The following is a 15,586-nucleotide window of genomic DNA, read 5'->3' as shown; positions in this document are numbered from 1 at the left end:
GACCATCGCACAAACACAAGCCATTCGAAATCCGAATCCTAATCTGATTATTTTCACCATATCTTATCCAATCTAAAATTTAAGCAATCAGGTATCATGGCATGGCAACAAACACGCTGGATGTCACACCACTACCGGGTATATCTTCTCTCTCACTCTCCAAAATATCAAGACAAGCAAGCAAGCAAGACAAGAACTTGAGAAAGGTAGCATTTAAGCCCACTTTCCAAGCAAAGCCATAATTCCCGTACCGAGGAGCAACGAGCAGACCATGAAAGTAAGACGCTTGTCATCCTGGGTGCGGTGGGGGTCGAACAAGAAGTCGCGAGCGAGTAGCTCAACAAGACCAGTGTAGATCAGGATACCAGCGGAAATCGCATCGAGAACACCAGACACCACGTTCGCAGTGAACGACCCAGAGTTGTAGGTGGTACGCACACCGAGACCGATGGCGATGGCGATGGGGGTTGTGAGGCCGTAGGCTGTGCACAGGATCCAGGGCAGCCAGCTACCCTTCTTGAAGGGGATGGAAGACATTCTAGCACCAATACCCAGACCCTCGAATGACTGGTGGAAGACGAGGACGGGGTAAAGAGTAGCGAACTCGTCACCGGTGACACCGAGGTTCAAGCCGATGATAACGGAGTGGAAGATGACACCAAATTCCAGGATCAGGAAAGCGGCGATCTGCTGTTGGAAGGAGCGCTCGATGGTCGCTTCTTCAAGATCGGATTGCGACTCGAGCTCCTTCATTTGCTTGTTGTTCTTATCAGCGGAACGAGGACGATCAATAGCCTGGCCGTGGGCAGAAAGTCGGCGCGCGTCAGCTTGAGGTTCCACACCAGTAGCCATGATAGGCTCGGGATCATCACGGCAGAGACCGTACTTCTTCTCGACATAGCGCTCAGCGCCGAAGTCCATGAGGAAGATGATCATCAACGAGGTGAGGACGATGGCCGGGCACCAGGAGTAATCGGCCCAGTGTCCTGTCATGCCTACACAGCTAGCCGGGCCAATCTCTTCGTAGGCAGGGTCGAGGAGATGGATGAAGGCCGTTGCGACGATAACACCAGCACCAAAGTACTTGGCAAAGAGATAGACGTAGAGCGGAACGCGGAAACGTGGAGCCCGTTGAGCTACCACGGGGAAGAATGTTGCAATGGAGGAGACAATGCCGATGACGAAGATGGCGGAGATACGCGCGCCGAGCTGGCCATTGTAGTCATTGCTTGAAGCATTGAGGTAGCAGACAATCTCCGTTGGGTCGGCAGTGTCGAGGTCGACATTGTGAGGGTCGAAGGCCATTTTGGGTGGCTGATGCGGGTGCGGGTTATAGAACCGGACCCTTCTTCGATTGATATGATCGATAAATTGATATCAAATCAATCTAAGAAGACTCAAAAAAGTAGAAAAGAATGAAGGGATGGTGAGCACGGCCTGTAAGCGGTAGGATCTTCCCTGCCATTTTATAAATGGTAAAAAAAAAACTCGCCATCGGCGTCCCCGCTGGGATGAGTACCTTGGGAGTTTGGGAACCCTGGGTACGAGTTTTCGCCCCATTAGACAGTCTGGTCTAGTCAGGGCAGGATTATGGACCAAGTATTCTAGTAAAGCATATTTGATTATTTGGAACACGTTAAAACTGATCTAGAGAGTTTCGTGGTCGTGTGGTTGGATAACGTGGTGGAGGTTCGTCCTGGCGTCGTACAAACCGTGCCTCCATGACATGACCTAGACCCAGAACATGCAAGATCAAACCCACTGTGTCTCGGAATCTTGGAAGCCTCGTGGAGTCAGGCCCGAGCTTGCATTAGTGCCTCTGAGTGGACCAGACCTTGGAATTAATTCAGGGGAAGTGATTGGGTGTTGTGATGAGGTGACTTGCTCCCAAGGTCCTTCGGTTAATGAGAACAAGTGGACAGAACACCAGCATGACGATTTTTTTCCGTAACTTTGCCGAGATAGGAAAGTCTAGACAAGAGCGAGTCAGTCTGATCTAAACAGAATAGGAAGATGCAGAAGAATGAATATGTTCACAGAAAGAATGGTATTTGATGTAGTTCCGTGAAGCCAGACCAAAAGCCCCCAGTTCGAAGATCGGGCATAGCCGCGCCATGCGACCCAATTAAAACAAAAAACAATGTCATCATGTCGGAAATCATTCCAATTGCATCGTATCGGTCATAAATCATCCAGGGCGTCGCCGCCAATCCAGGGTTTAGTTAACGCTCGAACAGGAAGCCAAGAATCAACCTTGTGAGAGCCTCCCAAGCAGAAAAAAACATTGACAAAGAAGATAGTAAACCAAAAGGAAACGACCCATCCCGAATGCTGTCTCCGCTTGTACCAACGCTAGAAAACAAAAGCAAAATGCCCAGTGGATCTCATCGCTCGTATCGCCAGTAATCAAAATCCCTCATCCCATGAACATCAGTCCCCGTGTATGATAATAGAAATCCTTCCTCCCTAAAAACACAAAAGTCGCTCCAAAGCAATCGCTAACTGATCAACATCCCGGAATCCAATATGCCAGAAAGAAAAAGTGAAGAAGAAAGAAAAAAAAGGGAAAATAAGAATAGTACCAAGAAGTCATTACAAGGAAATTGCGTGGTCTATTAAGGCACGCAGTGGAGAACCGTTGCCGGCTCGGTATCATTCTGATTCGCTCAGAACCAAAATCAGTTTTGATCAAAATGCAGGGAGATCCATCACGACGATTTAGCTTCAGTCAAACGTCGTGGCCAAAGTGGGACCCCGGCGTCATGCGGACTGAAAGCCCATCTCCTGCTTGACCGGAGCGGCCCCAAACTCCTGAACCATACGACGGAAATCATGGATCACTTTCTGTGGGACTCGTTCCCACATCAGCGACCTAGTGTATACATTGGAGGTGGCATCATGCATTCGTGAATGCTGAGCCGCGTTGTGGCGCATAGCCGCCAGTGCTTGTTGCAAGTCCGACGGCGGCTGAGGCTTAAAGCTGCCGTCCCCTTCGAAAGTGGTCAGGGAATTATACTGATCTGCATTCATGGCAAAAACCTGTGCGCGCTCTTGCTCTTCGGTTGGAATGACTAGCGTATCGTGCAGTTCGTCTAGCGTGGAGGACCCGCTCATGCCAGGCCCCATTTGGGTCATATCCATGCCGGTCATGGTGGCTGCACCGGCGCCAGCGCTAGCAGCTGCAGCCACTGCGTTGGTGGAGTGAGCAGCATCCGACGGGGATGAGGCTAGTACCGCTTTAAGCACGTTAGCCGACTCGGCGCGGTACTCTTCCGACAGTTGGGGAAGATTTCGGCCGGGCAGGGAGGTGTTGTTGGAAGCGATGAATGCACCGAAGAGCAGACACATGTAGAAGGCATTCCAGCTGAACGGATACTCCGAGTTCGAGGGCTTCTCTGCTCTCTCGTTTACCTGGGTCAGAGCGTGAGATTGAACCGGACCCGATGCAGGCATCTGGTCTTGCATGGGGAGTCCATTGCTCATGGGGAAGTCGTCCCATGGATGGCCATCCATCGACATATCCTCAAAGCCGAACTCGCCATGGGATTCCATGCCGGGCCTGACCCCACGCTCCAACTTCTCGACAGTCTCCATCAGGATATTGTTCTTCTTTCGAAGTTCGGCCGTCTCCAGGGTGTGTACACGGATCATCTCGTCTTTCTCAATATGCAAACTTTCCAGGTACTGAGTGACCTGCTGCTGTTGAGCCATCCAGTCGGCCTGCTCGCGCAGCAAATCTGCCTCTCGTTTTTGAAGTCTTGCGACGACTTCCTCCATCTGAGTCATCGCATGAGCATATTGCTTCTTCTCTTCCTCCAGCTTCTCGGTGTGAAGCTTCTTGCGTTGACGTGAGTCCAATCTGTGCATGAAATCAGGTCAGTAACGGCAACATCGGGTTGTTCAAAGTCTACTAACGCGGCCTGGCGATTACGCAGTAATCGCTTTTGCTGCTTGAGCTCCTTGATCTCCTCCTCATTGGTCGACTGATTAATCAGTTGGTCGATGTTACTCAACGTCCGTTCGGCAGGGATCTCAAAGCGAGCGTTCTTCTTGCGAATCCCATCACGACGAATCGTCAACGGGGATCCATTGCGATATAGGCTTTTTGACGGGTTTGCATCGGACAAATCCATAGGCGCCGGCATCCAACCCTGGCTAGACTGCGGGGACATCGCGACCCCACCCGGCGGCTGGAAGCCCATGGCACCACGATATGAAACCGCACCCATGGGCATGGAGCCTACTGGCCCTACTGCACCCCCCCTGGAAGGGCGCAGAGTTGCTCTCAGCTTCTGATGGATACTGATCGTAGGCAGTTGGAGTACATGAGCCGGAAGCATTCCGAGAGAGAGACCATGGTTGAGCGTAGTGGGCCCCATCGACGGGCATAAAGGGAACGCCAGAATCCAAAACGGCCTGACCCAGATGCGAGGTTGGACGAGACTGATCGGAGCCGGCTGAATAGTTGGACCAGACTGAATTCCGATGTGAATAGGCCTCGTCGTATGAGGCACGTCGCGGATCAGAGAGTCCGGGTGAGGTGGAGTCCAGAATCTTATCGTCTAACACGTTCATCTCCTCCTCTTCTGATGGCGTAACATCTAATGGTGATGGATTTTGCTGGTAGAAGTCAAACTGAGAATACCGTGCCATCGCGGAAGAGGCGGTGTGTGGGTGGATATAGTGTGTAAAGGGAAAAAGAGGGGCGGGGCGGGGCAACACAGGTTGACAAGGAAGTATGGGAGAATGGAAATGAAATCAGGTGGAAGGAGAAAAGGCAATACAAAAAAGCAAAGTCGATAGAATCGAAAATGCAAGATGAATCCAAGATCTGTTGAAGTATATGCAAATAGAGGGGGGAAGACGCCGGGTAATTGTAGCAGGCGCAAGCATGGACGGTTGACCCGAAACCTCACGAGTCACGGATACTTAAGTCTTACATAGACAATGAATAATGAGTCAAAGTATACAGTACGATTAGCGGTCTGCGCGGGACTGGAGTGTGCCTCTAACTCCGCCATTGGCTGCTTCGCTCATCTTGGGCAGACGTGCAGGGCCCTTGAGCGCATACTATGGCTGTCTCCCCTTTCCCCTACCTGATCGGGCATTCCCTGATCGACGGCCCAAAAGGAAACATAAAACTAAAAACAAAAATAATCTTCTCTACCCTGAGGATCAACTCCAAGTGCCTGTCGTAGTGAAAAGCCCATCACGTTTAAGCGGGGGACGTTATCGATAAACGATAGCCTATCGATCAACCTTGTCGGCCCGCTGAGACAGGTCTGTGCCCGAGATTCAACCTTCCCTCCTCTCCAATCATTTCTTACTCGGTGTGACTGTCATTTCGTGAGTGATTCTTGACTGCTGTGGATATACGTTGTACGGGTCCGGCCCGTCAAGATCCACCACTCATTCCATGGTTCTCTGGATTATCCCGAGGCCTTGCACACCTCGGGAAAGCAGGGCGGATGCATGATGCACGGATGTTCTGCACTGATCACTCGGTCCCTCCAGATGACGCCCTTCAGCTCCCACCCCAGACCAATCTGACGGGTACATCTTCTGGCCAAAACGCCCAAACCCGAATCCTGGTATCTTTTTTTGGCCAGGGTCATCACCCACCTTGCACTCTGGGGTGGTATGGAAGAGAAACCACACGATGATGCCATCGTGATGAACCCAAGACAAACTCAAAAATGGTCTCAATATCATTCATGACTGGAAATCCTTCCGTTTCAGAGTTTCGATATTTGCGAACCAGTGATGGTCCGAATTTTTTATTTACTTGTTTACTTTTTTTGGCCCTTTTCTTTGGGTTCTGATCTTCTACATGTGGAACCCTCCCATCTCCTTAGCATATTTTATATGCTGTACCGCCCAGAGCGCAGATTCACGTCGGTTCCTGTCTTCTGATGGTGTTTTCCTGGAAGGTCGAGCCCACAGGCTGCATCTTCCGACCCCTGATACTGTTTGGCTATAGGACGCGGCATCAGACCCAGGGTTCCGTGATAGGTCCTCGGAAACGGCGACCCCGTGCGAAAGCGCCCCGGCCGATTAGAATCTGGCGGTGAAAAGCCCATGTCTATCCAATCGTAGATCGAGAAGAGGACCTGGTTCCGCCTTAGTAATAGGATGACACCTAAGTTCTCGGGAAATACAAACGGAAACGGAGCCTACTGTAGAAGATGATGACCTCAATTCTCGTGTGCTTGGACAATTGTAACGCCTTCCGGGCTTTTAGTTTCTGATGACGACTAGACTGGGAGTGAGATTTTGATTCCTTCTATAAGTGTCCTTGTTCATATGTCGTTTTCCCATATAGCGTAGGAAGGGCGTATATCCTGTGCTAGGAGTTCCTTGACACCATAAGAGATCGGCTGGCATGAGTCATTCCAGATCTACAAAAAAATCCTCTACATCTAGTAGATCCACTATATACCGTCGAATAGCAAGTTTCAGTATAAAAAGGGGAAACCGTGGGGCCAGCCATGCTTCGATTATCGTCGTTGCCCAACATCCCTGAAACGTTATCCAGCCAAGCCCGGTTCTACAGTAGCCTCACTTTGGCCCATGTACACTCCCTGCCTGATCTTCGTTCTGCATTCCGAGCATTGGGTACATGTGACGGAGCCTGGAGGCTGCTAATAGTTGGATTGGTAGGATTTGACGGGCATGTTCCTATTCGAGGGAACGTTTCCACTTTGACGGCTCGTCCTGGCTCTTACCAGCATCTCAAGAGGGAGTGATGCTTGTATTGAATGATGTCGAGGTATTACTAGGCTGCTGTTTCTTTGTTGACTTGATTCTCTGATCATATGATTGATAATCTTAGGGTTCTGGCTGAATGAGTCATTGTGTATACTTGCTTTGGTTAATGAGGTCTTGAGGCGATGCGGTGAAACTGTCCATACGATAGACATGTTTCTTTGCGATCTCATATTGGTCTTGAAAGTATTCTCCCTATATGATTTGTTTTTCTAAGGTATAGGAAACTTTCTTTCATTTTGAAATTTTCTATTTCTTAGCTCCTTGGTGGGTTCAGCTTCAAGGCATCAATGCAAATAACTGAACTTTAAGCCTATGCACATACCCAATCTCTGAGTATCCTCATAATGACAATGGCTATTGCATTTCTATCTCTAGTCTCGAGATATACACCCTCTTTCTAAACAAACATAATTTAATCTCAAGGCTAATTCCAGACACCTTGTCATTTTTGGGCCTACTTCCCTTCTACTAGCTTACTTGTTTACACTCTCCTTCCTGCAAGAAGGTGGGGAGGGCTGTGCAAGCATTTCCTCCCTTCGCAATGCCCTGTATTATCCTATCACTATCCAGTACAGCCACAAGGAAGCTCTCAATTCAGGGCAGTTCGAATATGAAGGAATTACGGACTTTTCTGTAAGTCTACACATCATTCTAGTCATCAACATAATCACATGACTCCCAGTCAATTTTGATGTCTTTACAGGTTTCACTAAACCTCGACAGCTCAGTTCAAAATTTCCGAGAACCAAATCAGCATCCTCCCATAAGCCTATGACCTGTACACAGACCGTTTACAAATATCCCGATCTCGAATGCCTAGTGCTGGGGAGTCCCAAGTACGGCCCAACTCCATCAACAAGCTCAACGTGGAGATAATGCCAGATTTGAAACTTGGATGGAATGGGCAAAGAGCTACAGTCCTCGAGATAACTCTAATCAGGGTTAGGATTTCGGTGCTACATTCATAGCTCGTGATGGCTGTGCCGTCGGTTTAGCTTTATCGAACACGGTCTTCGCCCGCCAATGTTCACCAAGTGTGACCTTGGAACAGACCTTTACTGCTGGCATTCCGGAGCGATTGGATAGGAACGTGAAATGCAGTGAGTCCGGTTAAGTTACTGCTATGGAGTGAAATCAGCCAAACTCACCTGAATTTTGGCGCTGGTCCGCTCTGGAGTTGAGTTGGCTGCATGTGCTGGACAACCATGGAAACTGGATTGAAAATGGAATTTCTGGAGTTACCCACCAGATAGACGAATATATGAAGATGGATGTCTCTCGCGAATCTCTTCTTAATTATTGTTGACCTTACCCGTTTCCTGGAGGTGTAAGATCTGGATACGTGAGATTTAGATATCTACCTAAGTGCCACAACCAATACGAAACCATTAAACTTTGGTCAACTGGATATTCGGGAAGGAATTATGTACTCAAGCAATTTTAACTTTTTTTTTCATTATTTTTTTTTTTTTTTTTTTTTCAGAAATGCTATGAATCTCAACATGTTCAGGGGTATCACTGACTATGGCTAAGCCAAAACCACGTGAATATCAACGAAAGAAACAAAAAGTCAAGCTGAAATGCGCTCAGTAGTTACGTGCTCCCGGTAAGATAATTATCTTCTATGGACAAGCTTCAAGACTGCTTTTAGAAGCGGATAAAGTCTTGCTGCTGATGCATCTCACTAGTATCCTCACCTGCGATCAGTTCTTCAGGCATGTCATCAAACTCATCAGAGTCGACATCGTCAGAATCAATCGCATCGTATTCCTCCTCTTCACTAGACTGGTCGGACTCATCTTCTCCAGCCTCAGCTTTACTAGCTGCGGCGGCGGCAGCCTTCCGAATCTGACCGGCGCGGTCAACATGGGGCAACTGGCAGCGCTTCTTGTGACAGACTCCAGTATTGGCGTAGTCAGGGCATTCGTGCACATGACGTTCTTCGCATTGGGCACCTTTCTCACAGTAACCTAAAGTCGCAAATTCCCGGCAGACGGGGGCACCAGGTGTCGTGCGAATATGAGCATAACGACAATTATCATTGGAGCACCGTCCCTTCATGAAGTGCAAGCAAGTGGGGGAACGGTGAGGCGATGGCTCATGGGAAAGATCACAGCTAATACCTGCGCTGCACTTGCCTGTCTGGAGGAAGTCTTTGCAGATGGCAACTTTGCTTGGGTCGTGAGTAAAAAGACAGGATGGTCCTTTGTAGCATGTACCTGAAGTATCAAAGTGAGTGTGTTAGTCTCCAAGTCATAATAGATCGTTATGGCGAGGCGAAATGATCCGCCGGAAATCAAAATACCGGTCGTAGTGAATCTTTTGCAAAGTTCGTTCCGCTTTTTCGCGGCACCTGGTTGTCTAAGGATCTGTTAGTGAGAATGGACTCAATACTAGGGAGGGAACATACTTTTTCGAGGCAACAGCACCAAGACGGTGCAGATTGCCGTTCTTGCTTCGGACAAAAGTCACACCAGCAACGGTGACACGCTTTGGTGTGGTATTGGCGGTATTTGGATCATCTAAAACAGGTGAGCCAGTTCCCGACAGTACTGAAGGATTCAGAGGAGACATACTTGATACCCGAACCAACTTGCTACCTCCTCGTACAACCTTGAAGGGGACATCATTGACAATAATCTGTTGTGAAGAAGTAGACACAGATGCACCTGCAGGGCCCTGGGCATACCGGAGGACCTTGGATTGTTCACGGTCGGTACGTCGCTGCTCTTTTAATTTGCGGGTTTCCTCCATAGCCTTGGCTCTGGCCTGTTTTTCCTTGTCGTAGACAGCGGAGTTGATGAGCTGCATATGGCGGTCATGCCTAGCGACCCAGCCGTTCGAGGTGGGCGCGGGGTGCGACTCGCCATCGTTCTCGCTCGCAGGACCAGGAGAAGAGGTAGAGCTGGGCGTGGACCTAGCAGCTCCATTATTCAAAACCAGTGTGCGGTGTCGATGCGGACCCGCAGGTCGGCCTCTGCCTCGAGAATACGGTGCCCATCCTGAGTGGGAAGGTACATGGCGAGAGACATGCTGTGACTGATGAGCGGACTGGGGATACTGGGTTGATTGATTCTTGTGTCGATTGATTTGACCTGTACATATGAGATAACTGCTTGTCTGAGGGGATGTGGTGTGGCTTACTTACCAGCAAGTTGACCAATCCTGGTCAACAGATCCTCGTTCTCTGTCATAAAGGGCTGCTTGGGAGCTGTGTAGTTATGTATGATTAGTCCAAGGAGAGTAAGAGAGCTTTGAGGTTCTCTGGGTTACAAAGTGTATCCTGTATATGATTTGCAAGTGAGAGATAGCTCGTGGGGAGAAGATGTGAATGACGAGTCGCGATCCAAACCTTAACGCCGGTGGCGCGGTAGGGTCACGTGAGAGCTTGGCAGCGCGTATAGATCACAACAAGAGTTCAATCATGTGGGGAGTGAAATGGAAATCTAAAACGATGTGTTATTTTCTACATGTGAAATAATTGCCGTTATAACGTATTTATTATTGAGGTATCTCTAGTCTAGGCTTAGGCTTTTCAAGGTCTTAGAATTGCATTTCATCAACGCCAGAAGCAGTTGGGTCATCTTCCGAACCATCATCATAGTTTTCAGGCTCGGGAGCCAACTCAGCCTTAGCATCGGCAAAGGAATTTGCGTAGTTCTTTTCCTGCGCCTCTGGCTTCAGCTGCCATGTCATAGAATGATCTCCGGATTTGATCAGATGTGCCACCATCTCCAAAGTTTGCTTGAGATAAGCTTCAGGCTGTTGTAGTTGATGTTTGAGAGACCTAAATGGCCAGTACTGATATTGGCGGAAGCACTGGAAGATCTTGTCCAAAAGCTCGTTTTGTGCAATACGGGTAGTTTTGTTTTCCTGTGACTTGGATTTGAGAGGCTTCGTAGCTTGCTGGAATGGTGTGAGTAAATCATCAGGCAATGGAAACAAGACTGGACACATACCACGAAAGTGCCCTTCTCCCCGGGTAGGGCATGACGCGCCAGCATGAGGTGGGCCGGAATCTTTTCCACGAAATTGACTCCCGTCTTTGGCTTCAGAGCCTCCAGAGCCCGAGCCTCTGAGATCTTCCGGAACTCCTCGTTCTCCACTGGTAGACAATTGAATTCCTCGCTGACTCGTCCGATGAGCGCCGTTTGTTCTAGAAAACGTGAGCAATAATACATCAAAATTTCTCGGGCAAGCATACTTGGTACTGTCTTCCGCACATAAGGCTCCCATTTCTTGCCTTGCTCCCTCCTCCTGGCCTCGCGCTTCATGGCCTCATACAAGGCAGATCGTGTCTCTCCAAAGGAAGCCATGCGATTTTCAGCACCGGGCACATCCTTCTCCGTAAAGACGTAGGTATTTTGAGTCATATGTGAGGCATTTGTGGAGGTGACTGTTTGGCGTTGCAAGGTGTAGTCTTTGGGGATATCTTTATTATCGGGTCGTTCATGGAGTCGCAAGCTGACCTGTACGTCAGATTGTTAGTTTCCAGAGAAATCAGAAACACGGAGAGAGATTATCCACCACACATACCCTCTTAAGGTCTGATGGATCTCCTTCTATTCTCATTGTTCCGATCTCAATCTCTTCGTCATCGTCGATTTTCGCCCAGTTCTCCCACAACTGCCGAGGAAGGCGGGATAGCCATACATGCTGCCCAGCTGCTGTGAAATCAAGGTCGCCAGCATCTTCATAAAGGTCGTCATCGTCCATGTCAGCAAGGACTAAGTCCTTGTTATCAGGATCGGGTTTGATGTACATGGCATCGGGGTCTTGTTTGACCTGCGCCATGGTGGATGTGAAAGAGGGGAGTTCGGATTCGAGAATTGGTAAAGACTGAGATTATGCACCTGTCCAAAGAAGAGGGGAACGCGAGGGTAGTAGGCGTGATGGGCGTCGATGGAATTTGAAGAACAAAGATCGAGTAGAGGCGCCACGGAGCGGAGCTTCCTGGGCCAACTGGCCAAGGCGGTGAAAGCTGGCAGTGATGACTTCACTTTAGCTATAAGGATCTATTATGCATGCAGAGCTAAATGTTCAAAGTTGGTCATTTTTGGTGAAGCGATAGGGATTCCGTAATTCCTTATGGCATCTTAGTGAGGTGCAAAGGACTGATTTTGGTTTCTTCTTTGCGATGATCTCACAATTATTAGAGGTCAACGCGAGCTTTGAACCCCGCCAAAGCCACGTTTAATTGCTTGTCAAGTTCCATCATGGCTATGCATGTATGAATACTATTTACTGTGAAAGCCACGATGAGAGCCAGATGGAAAAAAGAACTTCCCTTTCCCCAAATGGAAATCAACAAGAGTTGGTTCGAACCCTTTTCGAGGCAAACGTCTAAGCTATAGCCTATACATACATCTCTTCTCCGCCTTTCTTATCGATAAGCTTGCACCTCTCGATCCCCAACCACAACGCAACCTCTACATCCCCTACAACAATATTCTTAGATTCAGACGGCAACTGAGCTGTACCTTGAGCTCATTCTCTTGTCTCTGTCTATTATCATGGCATCCCAAAGAGTCACAACAGCGCTGGCAGCGATCGAGTCCATACCCCACCAATCCACGAAGCTTCAAGAATACAACACCCTTCTCAATGATATCGTGACCAGCTCATCTGGCGACGAGCTCGCTCAAGACATAGTCTATTACCTAGACTCCATCTTGAGCGAATCTATCAGCATTGTTGCCGCCCGCCCCCTCCTCGATTCCTTCATTGCCGTCCTTCACAAGTTCGAACCCGAAATCAAAATCAAGGTCGGACAGCACGCCGTAACGCTCTTACAATCCCGCACAACTTCCGTCGAAGAGCAGGACTCACAGATTCGTGAGATTCTAGCGGAAGCCTACGAGTCGCAAGAGGAATATACCGCCGCAGCACGGGCACTGCAGGGAATCACCATTGATAGCTCGCAGCGCCTGGTCTCCGATGAAGACAAAGCAAAGCTCTGGATCAGGATCGTGCGCTACTACCTCGAAGATGAAGATACGACCAGTGCAGAAACATTTTTGAACCGGATTAAGAACTTGCCCAGCAAGATCCAGGACCATGATGCCAAGCTGTACTTCCAACTTTCCCAGGCTCGCATTCTTGATGCTCGTCGCCGATTCCTGGATGCCTCGCAGGAATACTTCAACGTCAGTTTAGCCGAGGGCGTTGATGAGGGCGATCGACTCACAGCGCTGTCGGCTGCTATTCGTTGTGCAGTTTTAGCGCCAGCAGGCCCACAACGCTGGAGCACCCTTTCCCGGCTGTACAAGGATGACCGAGCTTCTTCCGTGAATGAGTTTTCTATTCTGGAGAAGATGTTCCTCGATCGCCTTCTCACTGCGGAGGAGGTTGCTGCTTTTGCCAAAAAGCTTGCACCCCACCAACTTGCTGTAACTGCTGATGGTGCCACTGTTCTTGACAAGGCTGTCATTGAACATAACCTCGTCGCGGCGAGCAAGCTTTATGAAAACATCACAGCTGATGCTTTGGGATCTATCTTGGGTCTTCAGGCTTCTGGTGACTTGTCCGCTGGTGAGAAGGCAGAAGCTTATGCTGCGCGAATGGTTGAACAAGGGCGTCTACGTGGTCGTATTGACCAGATAGATGGCATTATTTCATTCGAGACTGGTGAAAGTGCTGACCCAACTTTTCGCAAGAGCCTTCGCCAATGGGACTCCGGTGTGCAGAAACTCTCAGAGGATGTGGAACAGGTGGCAAGTAGTATTTCTGAACAATTTCCGGTAGGTGGTTGATACATTACAAGGCTTCTCCATGCTCTTTCACTAATGTTTTCCAGGAATTCGCTGCCGGTCAAATGGTGCACTGATAGCTCTATGACTATCTAATGAAATTTCTACGAATTGATGTCTACAATATGTCCGTGGTTTACACCACTCTAGCCAAGCGCAGAATACCCCTCAATAGCTACCTGCCATTGAGGCATCTTGAATCATTATTACAAGGGCCAGAATTCCAGCCTAAACCTAAACTCCAGTAGAGCATAAGTATCTTCGTATAAATTCTAGCAAAGTTTTCTGGTCTGCAAGGTCATATGTTAAGCAGGTCAAACATCACTCTCAACGCCCCCCTTCACGGCATTCCCCATAGCCTCAGCATCAGTCTTGTAAGCCTTGAATTTCCTCGAAGGAACCTTCTTCATGAACATCTCATCCAACTCCCCATAAGTCCGTCCCGCAGTCTCAGGCTGGAAAAACCACAAATAGACCAAACAAATCACACTCAGCCCCCCAAAGATAAATGTCACCTTCGCACCTAGATTCGCCTCATTTGGATTGAACATGTACGGCAACACAAATGACCACATAGTATATAGCGCATTCTGTAACGCCAAGCCAATGGCAATCGTCTTAATCCGCAGACGTGATGTGGAAACTTCAGTCAGGATGGTATATCCTGCTGATCCGATAGTCATATTGTACCACCAACAATAAATCAAGATCATAGCAACGGTGCCTTTCACTGCATCCGGTGCATTGGGATTATCATTTTGAGAAGCCACGACGGCAAGGCCACCCGTTAGCATTAGGATGATTGTGAGCACGGCTAGGCCGTAAATCATGAGGTTCCGGCGACCGAGGCGATCGATGACAAAGTAAGACATGACGTTGCCGACAAGCGAGAGAATTTGCTGTGCGATCTGAAGTCTGAAACTCATTTGCGTGCTGTATCCTGCTAATTCCATATAATATGTCGAATAGCCTGCCGCGAAGAGGACACCTGAGAAGGCTTGAATGCTCAGCGGGGCAATGGAGATAATTGTTCGTCGAAGATTTGAGCGCCGGAAACATTCAAGGTACGTAGCTCCTTCTGTCTCGGAGCGTATTTCTTCGAGAGTGGTTTTTATGATGGCAATCTTCTTGAGTCGCTCGGTTTCGCTGTATCCCAGTCTGCGGAGGGAATCGTCTGTTTTTTCTTCCCAGTTCTGGGAGATGAGCCACCAAGGGGACTCCGGCATGAAGGCAATTAAGGCGATGGCGGTTGCGGCGAAGCCATATTGGGCTGCGAAGACGGCACGGTAGGCCCAGCGGTTGGTGTAGTTGCCCGTTGTGTTAGTAATTAGGGCTACTATGAGAGGACCGATCACGTAGGCCAGGGCTGTGAGGCAGGTTAGTGTACCACGGAGGGCGAGGGGGGCGATCTATGAGAGTACAGTTGTCAAAATCAGAACAAAGATCAAATTAGGATGAGACGGTAAACATACCTCGCCGACATAGGTCACTGGCACAGAGGCCAGTGCGCCTAGTGCAAATCCATTCAGAAACTTTCCACCAAAGAACATTTGATTCGTCGTCGCCACAAACTCCAGCGTGATGCCTGCAACGGAGATCAGCAGCGCACCCCCTATAGTGATTCTCCGGCCAATGGTATCAGCAATCTGTCCCGAGCAGAGGGCACCAATGACAGCAGATGCGACAGGTGCTCCACTGAAGGCAGACTGCCACTTCGCCTCGAGTACATAATTGCCTTCATAGTAGAAACCAAAGTCCTTGCGGAATTCCGGGATGCTAGTGACATTGCTGGATGCTTGATTCTCAAAGCTGACAAGAAGGATGCACCACACGGCATAGATACACCATACAAAGGCCCATGGGTACTTCTTGACGCTTTGCCACTTGCTTAGTTCGTGATCTTCCCGGTTGGCTATGTGGCTGAGTTGGTGGTTATCTGTATGCTCGATGAATTCTGTAGTCGGTTTCTCCATTGTGGACAGTCTTTGGTAGGTATATAATGATACAGTATCGTATAATTGAAAGGTCAAACCAGTCGGTGGCCACAGGGATGGTCAATTGTTCGAGGG

At 49.0% G+C, this 15,586-nt stretch overlaps 6 protein-coding genes across 6 annotated transcripts; 1 reads left to right on the top strand and 5 right to left on the bottom strand.

Moving 5' to 3' along the window:
* Window positions 1-213: 213 nt before the first annotated feature.
* Window positions 214-1,305, bottom strand: N7484_010503 (uncharacterized protein; the record flags this gene model as incomplete). Its single annotated transcript, XM_057120890.1, has 1 exon — window positions 214-1,305. One exon carries the CDS (start codon window positions 1,303-1,305, stop codon window positions 214-216), a length of 1,092 nt encoding a protein of 363 aa, XP_056966644.1.
* A 1,455-nt stretch (window positions 1,306-2,760) lies between these two features.
* On the bottom strand, window positions 2,761-4,653 carry N7484_010502 (putative bZIP transcription factor; the record flags this gene model as incomplete). Its single annotated transcript, XM_057120889.1, has 3 exons — window positions 2,761-3,859; window positions 3,916-4,263; window positions 4,304-4,653. 3 exons carry the CDS (start codon window positions 4,651-4,653, stop codon window positions 2,761-2,763), a joined length of 1,797 nt encoding a protein of 598 aa, XP_056966643.1.
* A 3,762-nt stretch (window positions 4,654-8,415) lies between these two features.
* N7484_010501 (CCCH zinc finger protein) lies at window positions 8,416-9,962 on the bottom strand (the record flags this gene model as incomplete). Its single annotated transcript, XM_057120888.1, has 4 exons — window positions 8,416-8,987; window positions 9,074-9,129; window positions 9,179-9,863; window positions 9,917-9,962. 4 exons carry the CDS (start codon window positions 9,960-9,962, stop codon window positions 8,416-8,418), a joined length of 1,359 nt encoding a protein of 452 aa, XP_056966642.1.
* Window positions 9,963-10,311: 349 nt separating this feature from the next.
* Window positions 10,312-11,562, bottom strand: N7484_010500 (transcription factor IIF subunit TFG2; the record flags this gene model as incomplete). Its single annotated transcript, XM_057120887.1, has 4 exons — window positions 10,312-10,674; window positions 10,728-10,924; window positions 10,973-11,237; window positions 11,305-11,562. 4 exons carry the CDS (start codon window positions 11,560-11,562, stop codon window positions 10,312-10,314), a joined length of 1,083 nt encoding a protein of 360 aa, XP_056966641.1.
* A 719-nt stretch (window positions 11,563-12,281) lies between these two features.
* On the top strand, window positions 12,282-13,594 carry N7484_010499 (PCI domain-containing protein; the record flags this gene model as incomplete). Its single annotated transcript, XM_057120886.1, has 2 exons — window positions 12,282-13,508; window positions 13,565-13,594. The coding sequence occupies 2 exons, from the start codon at window positions 12,282-12,284 to the stop codon at window positions 13,592-13,594; spliced, it is 1,257 nt and encodes a 418-aa protein (XP_056966640.1).
* A 237-nt stretch (window positions 13,595-13,831) lies between these two features.
* On the bottom strand, window positions 13,832-15,490 carry N7484_010498 (uncharacterized protein; the record flags this gene model as incomplete). Its single annotated transcript, XM_057120885.1, has 2 exons — window positions 13,832-14,926; window positions 14,990-15,490. The coding sequence occupies 2 exons, from the start codon at window positions 15,488-15,490 to the stop codon at window positions 13,832-13,834; spliced, it is 1,596 nt and encodes a 531-aa protein (XP_056966639.1).
* Window positions 15,491-15,586: the final 96 nt, after the last annotated feature.

The sequence above is a fragment of the Penicillium longicatenatum genome (genome assembly GCF_028827895.1).
Source record: "Penicillium longicatenatum strain IBT 33135 chromosome Unknown contig_7_segment0_segment0, whole genome shotgun sequence".
Taxonomy (NCBI): Eukaryota; Fungi; Ascomycota; class Eurotiomycetes; order Eurotiales; family Aspergillaceae; genus Penicillium; species Penicillium longicatenatum.
Note: the sequence above shows the minus strand (reverse complement) of the source record. Positions and strands in the feature narration are given on the sequence as shown.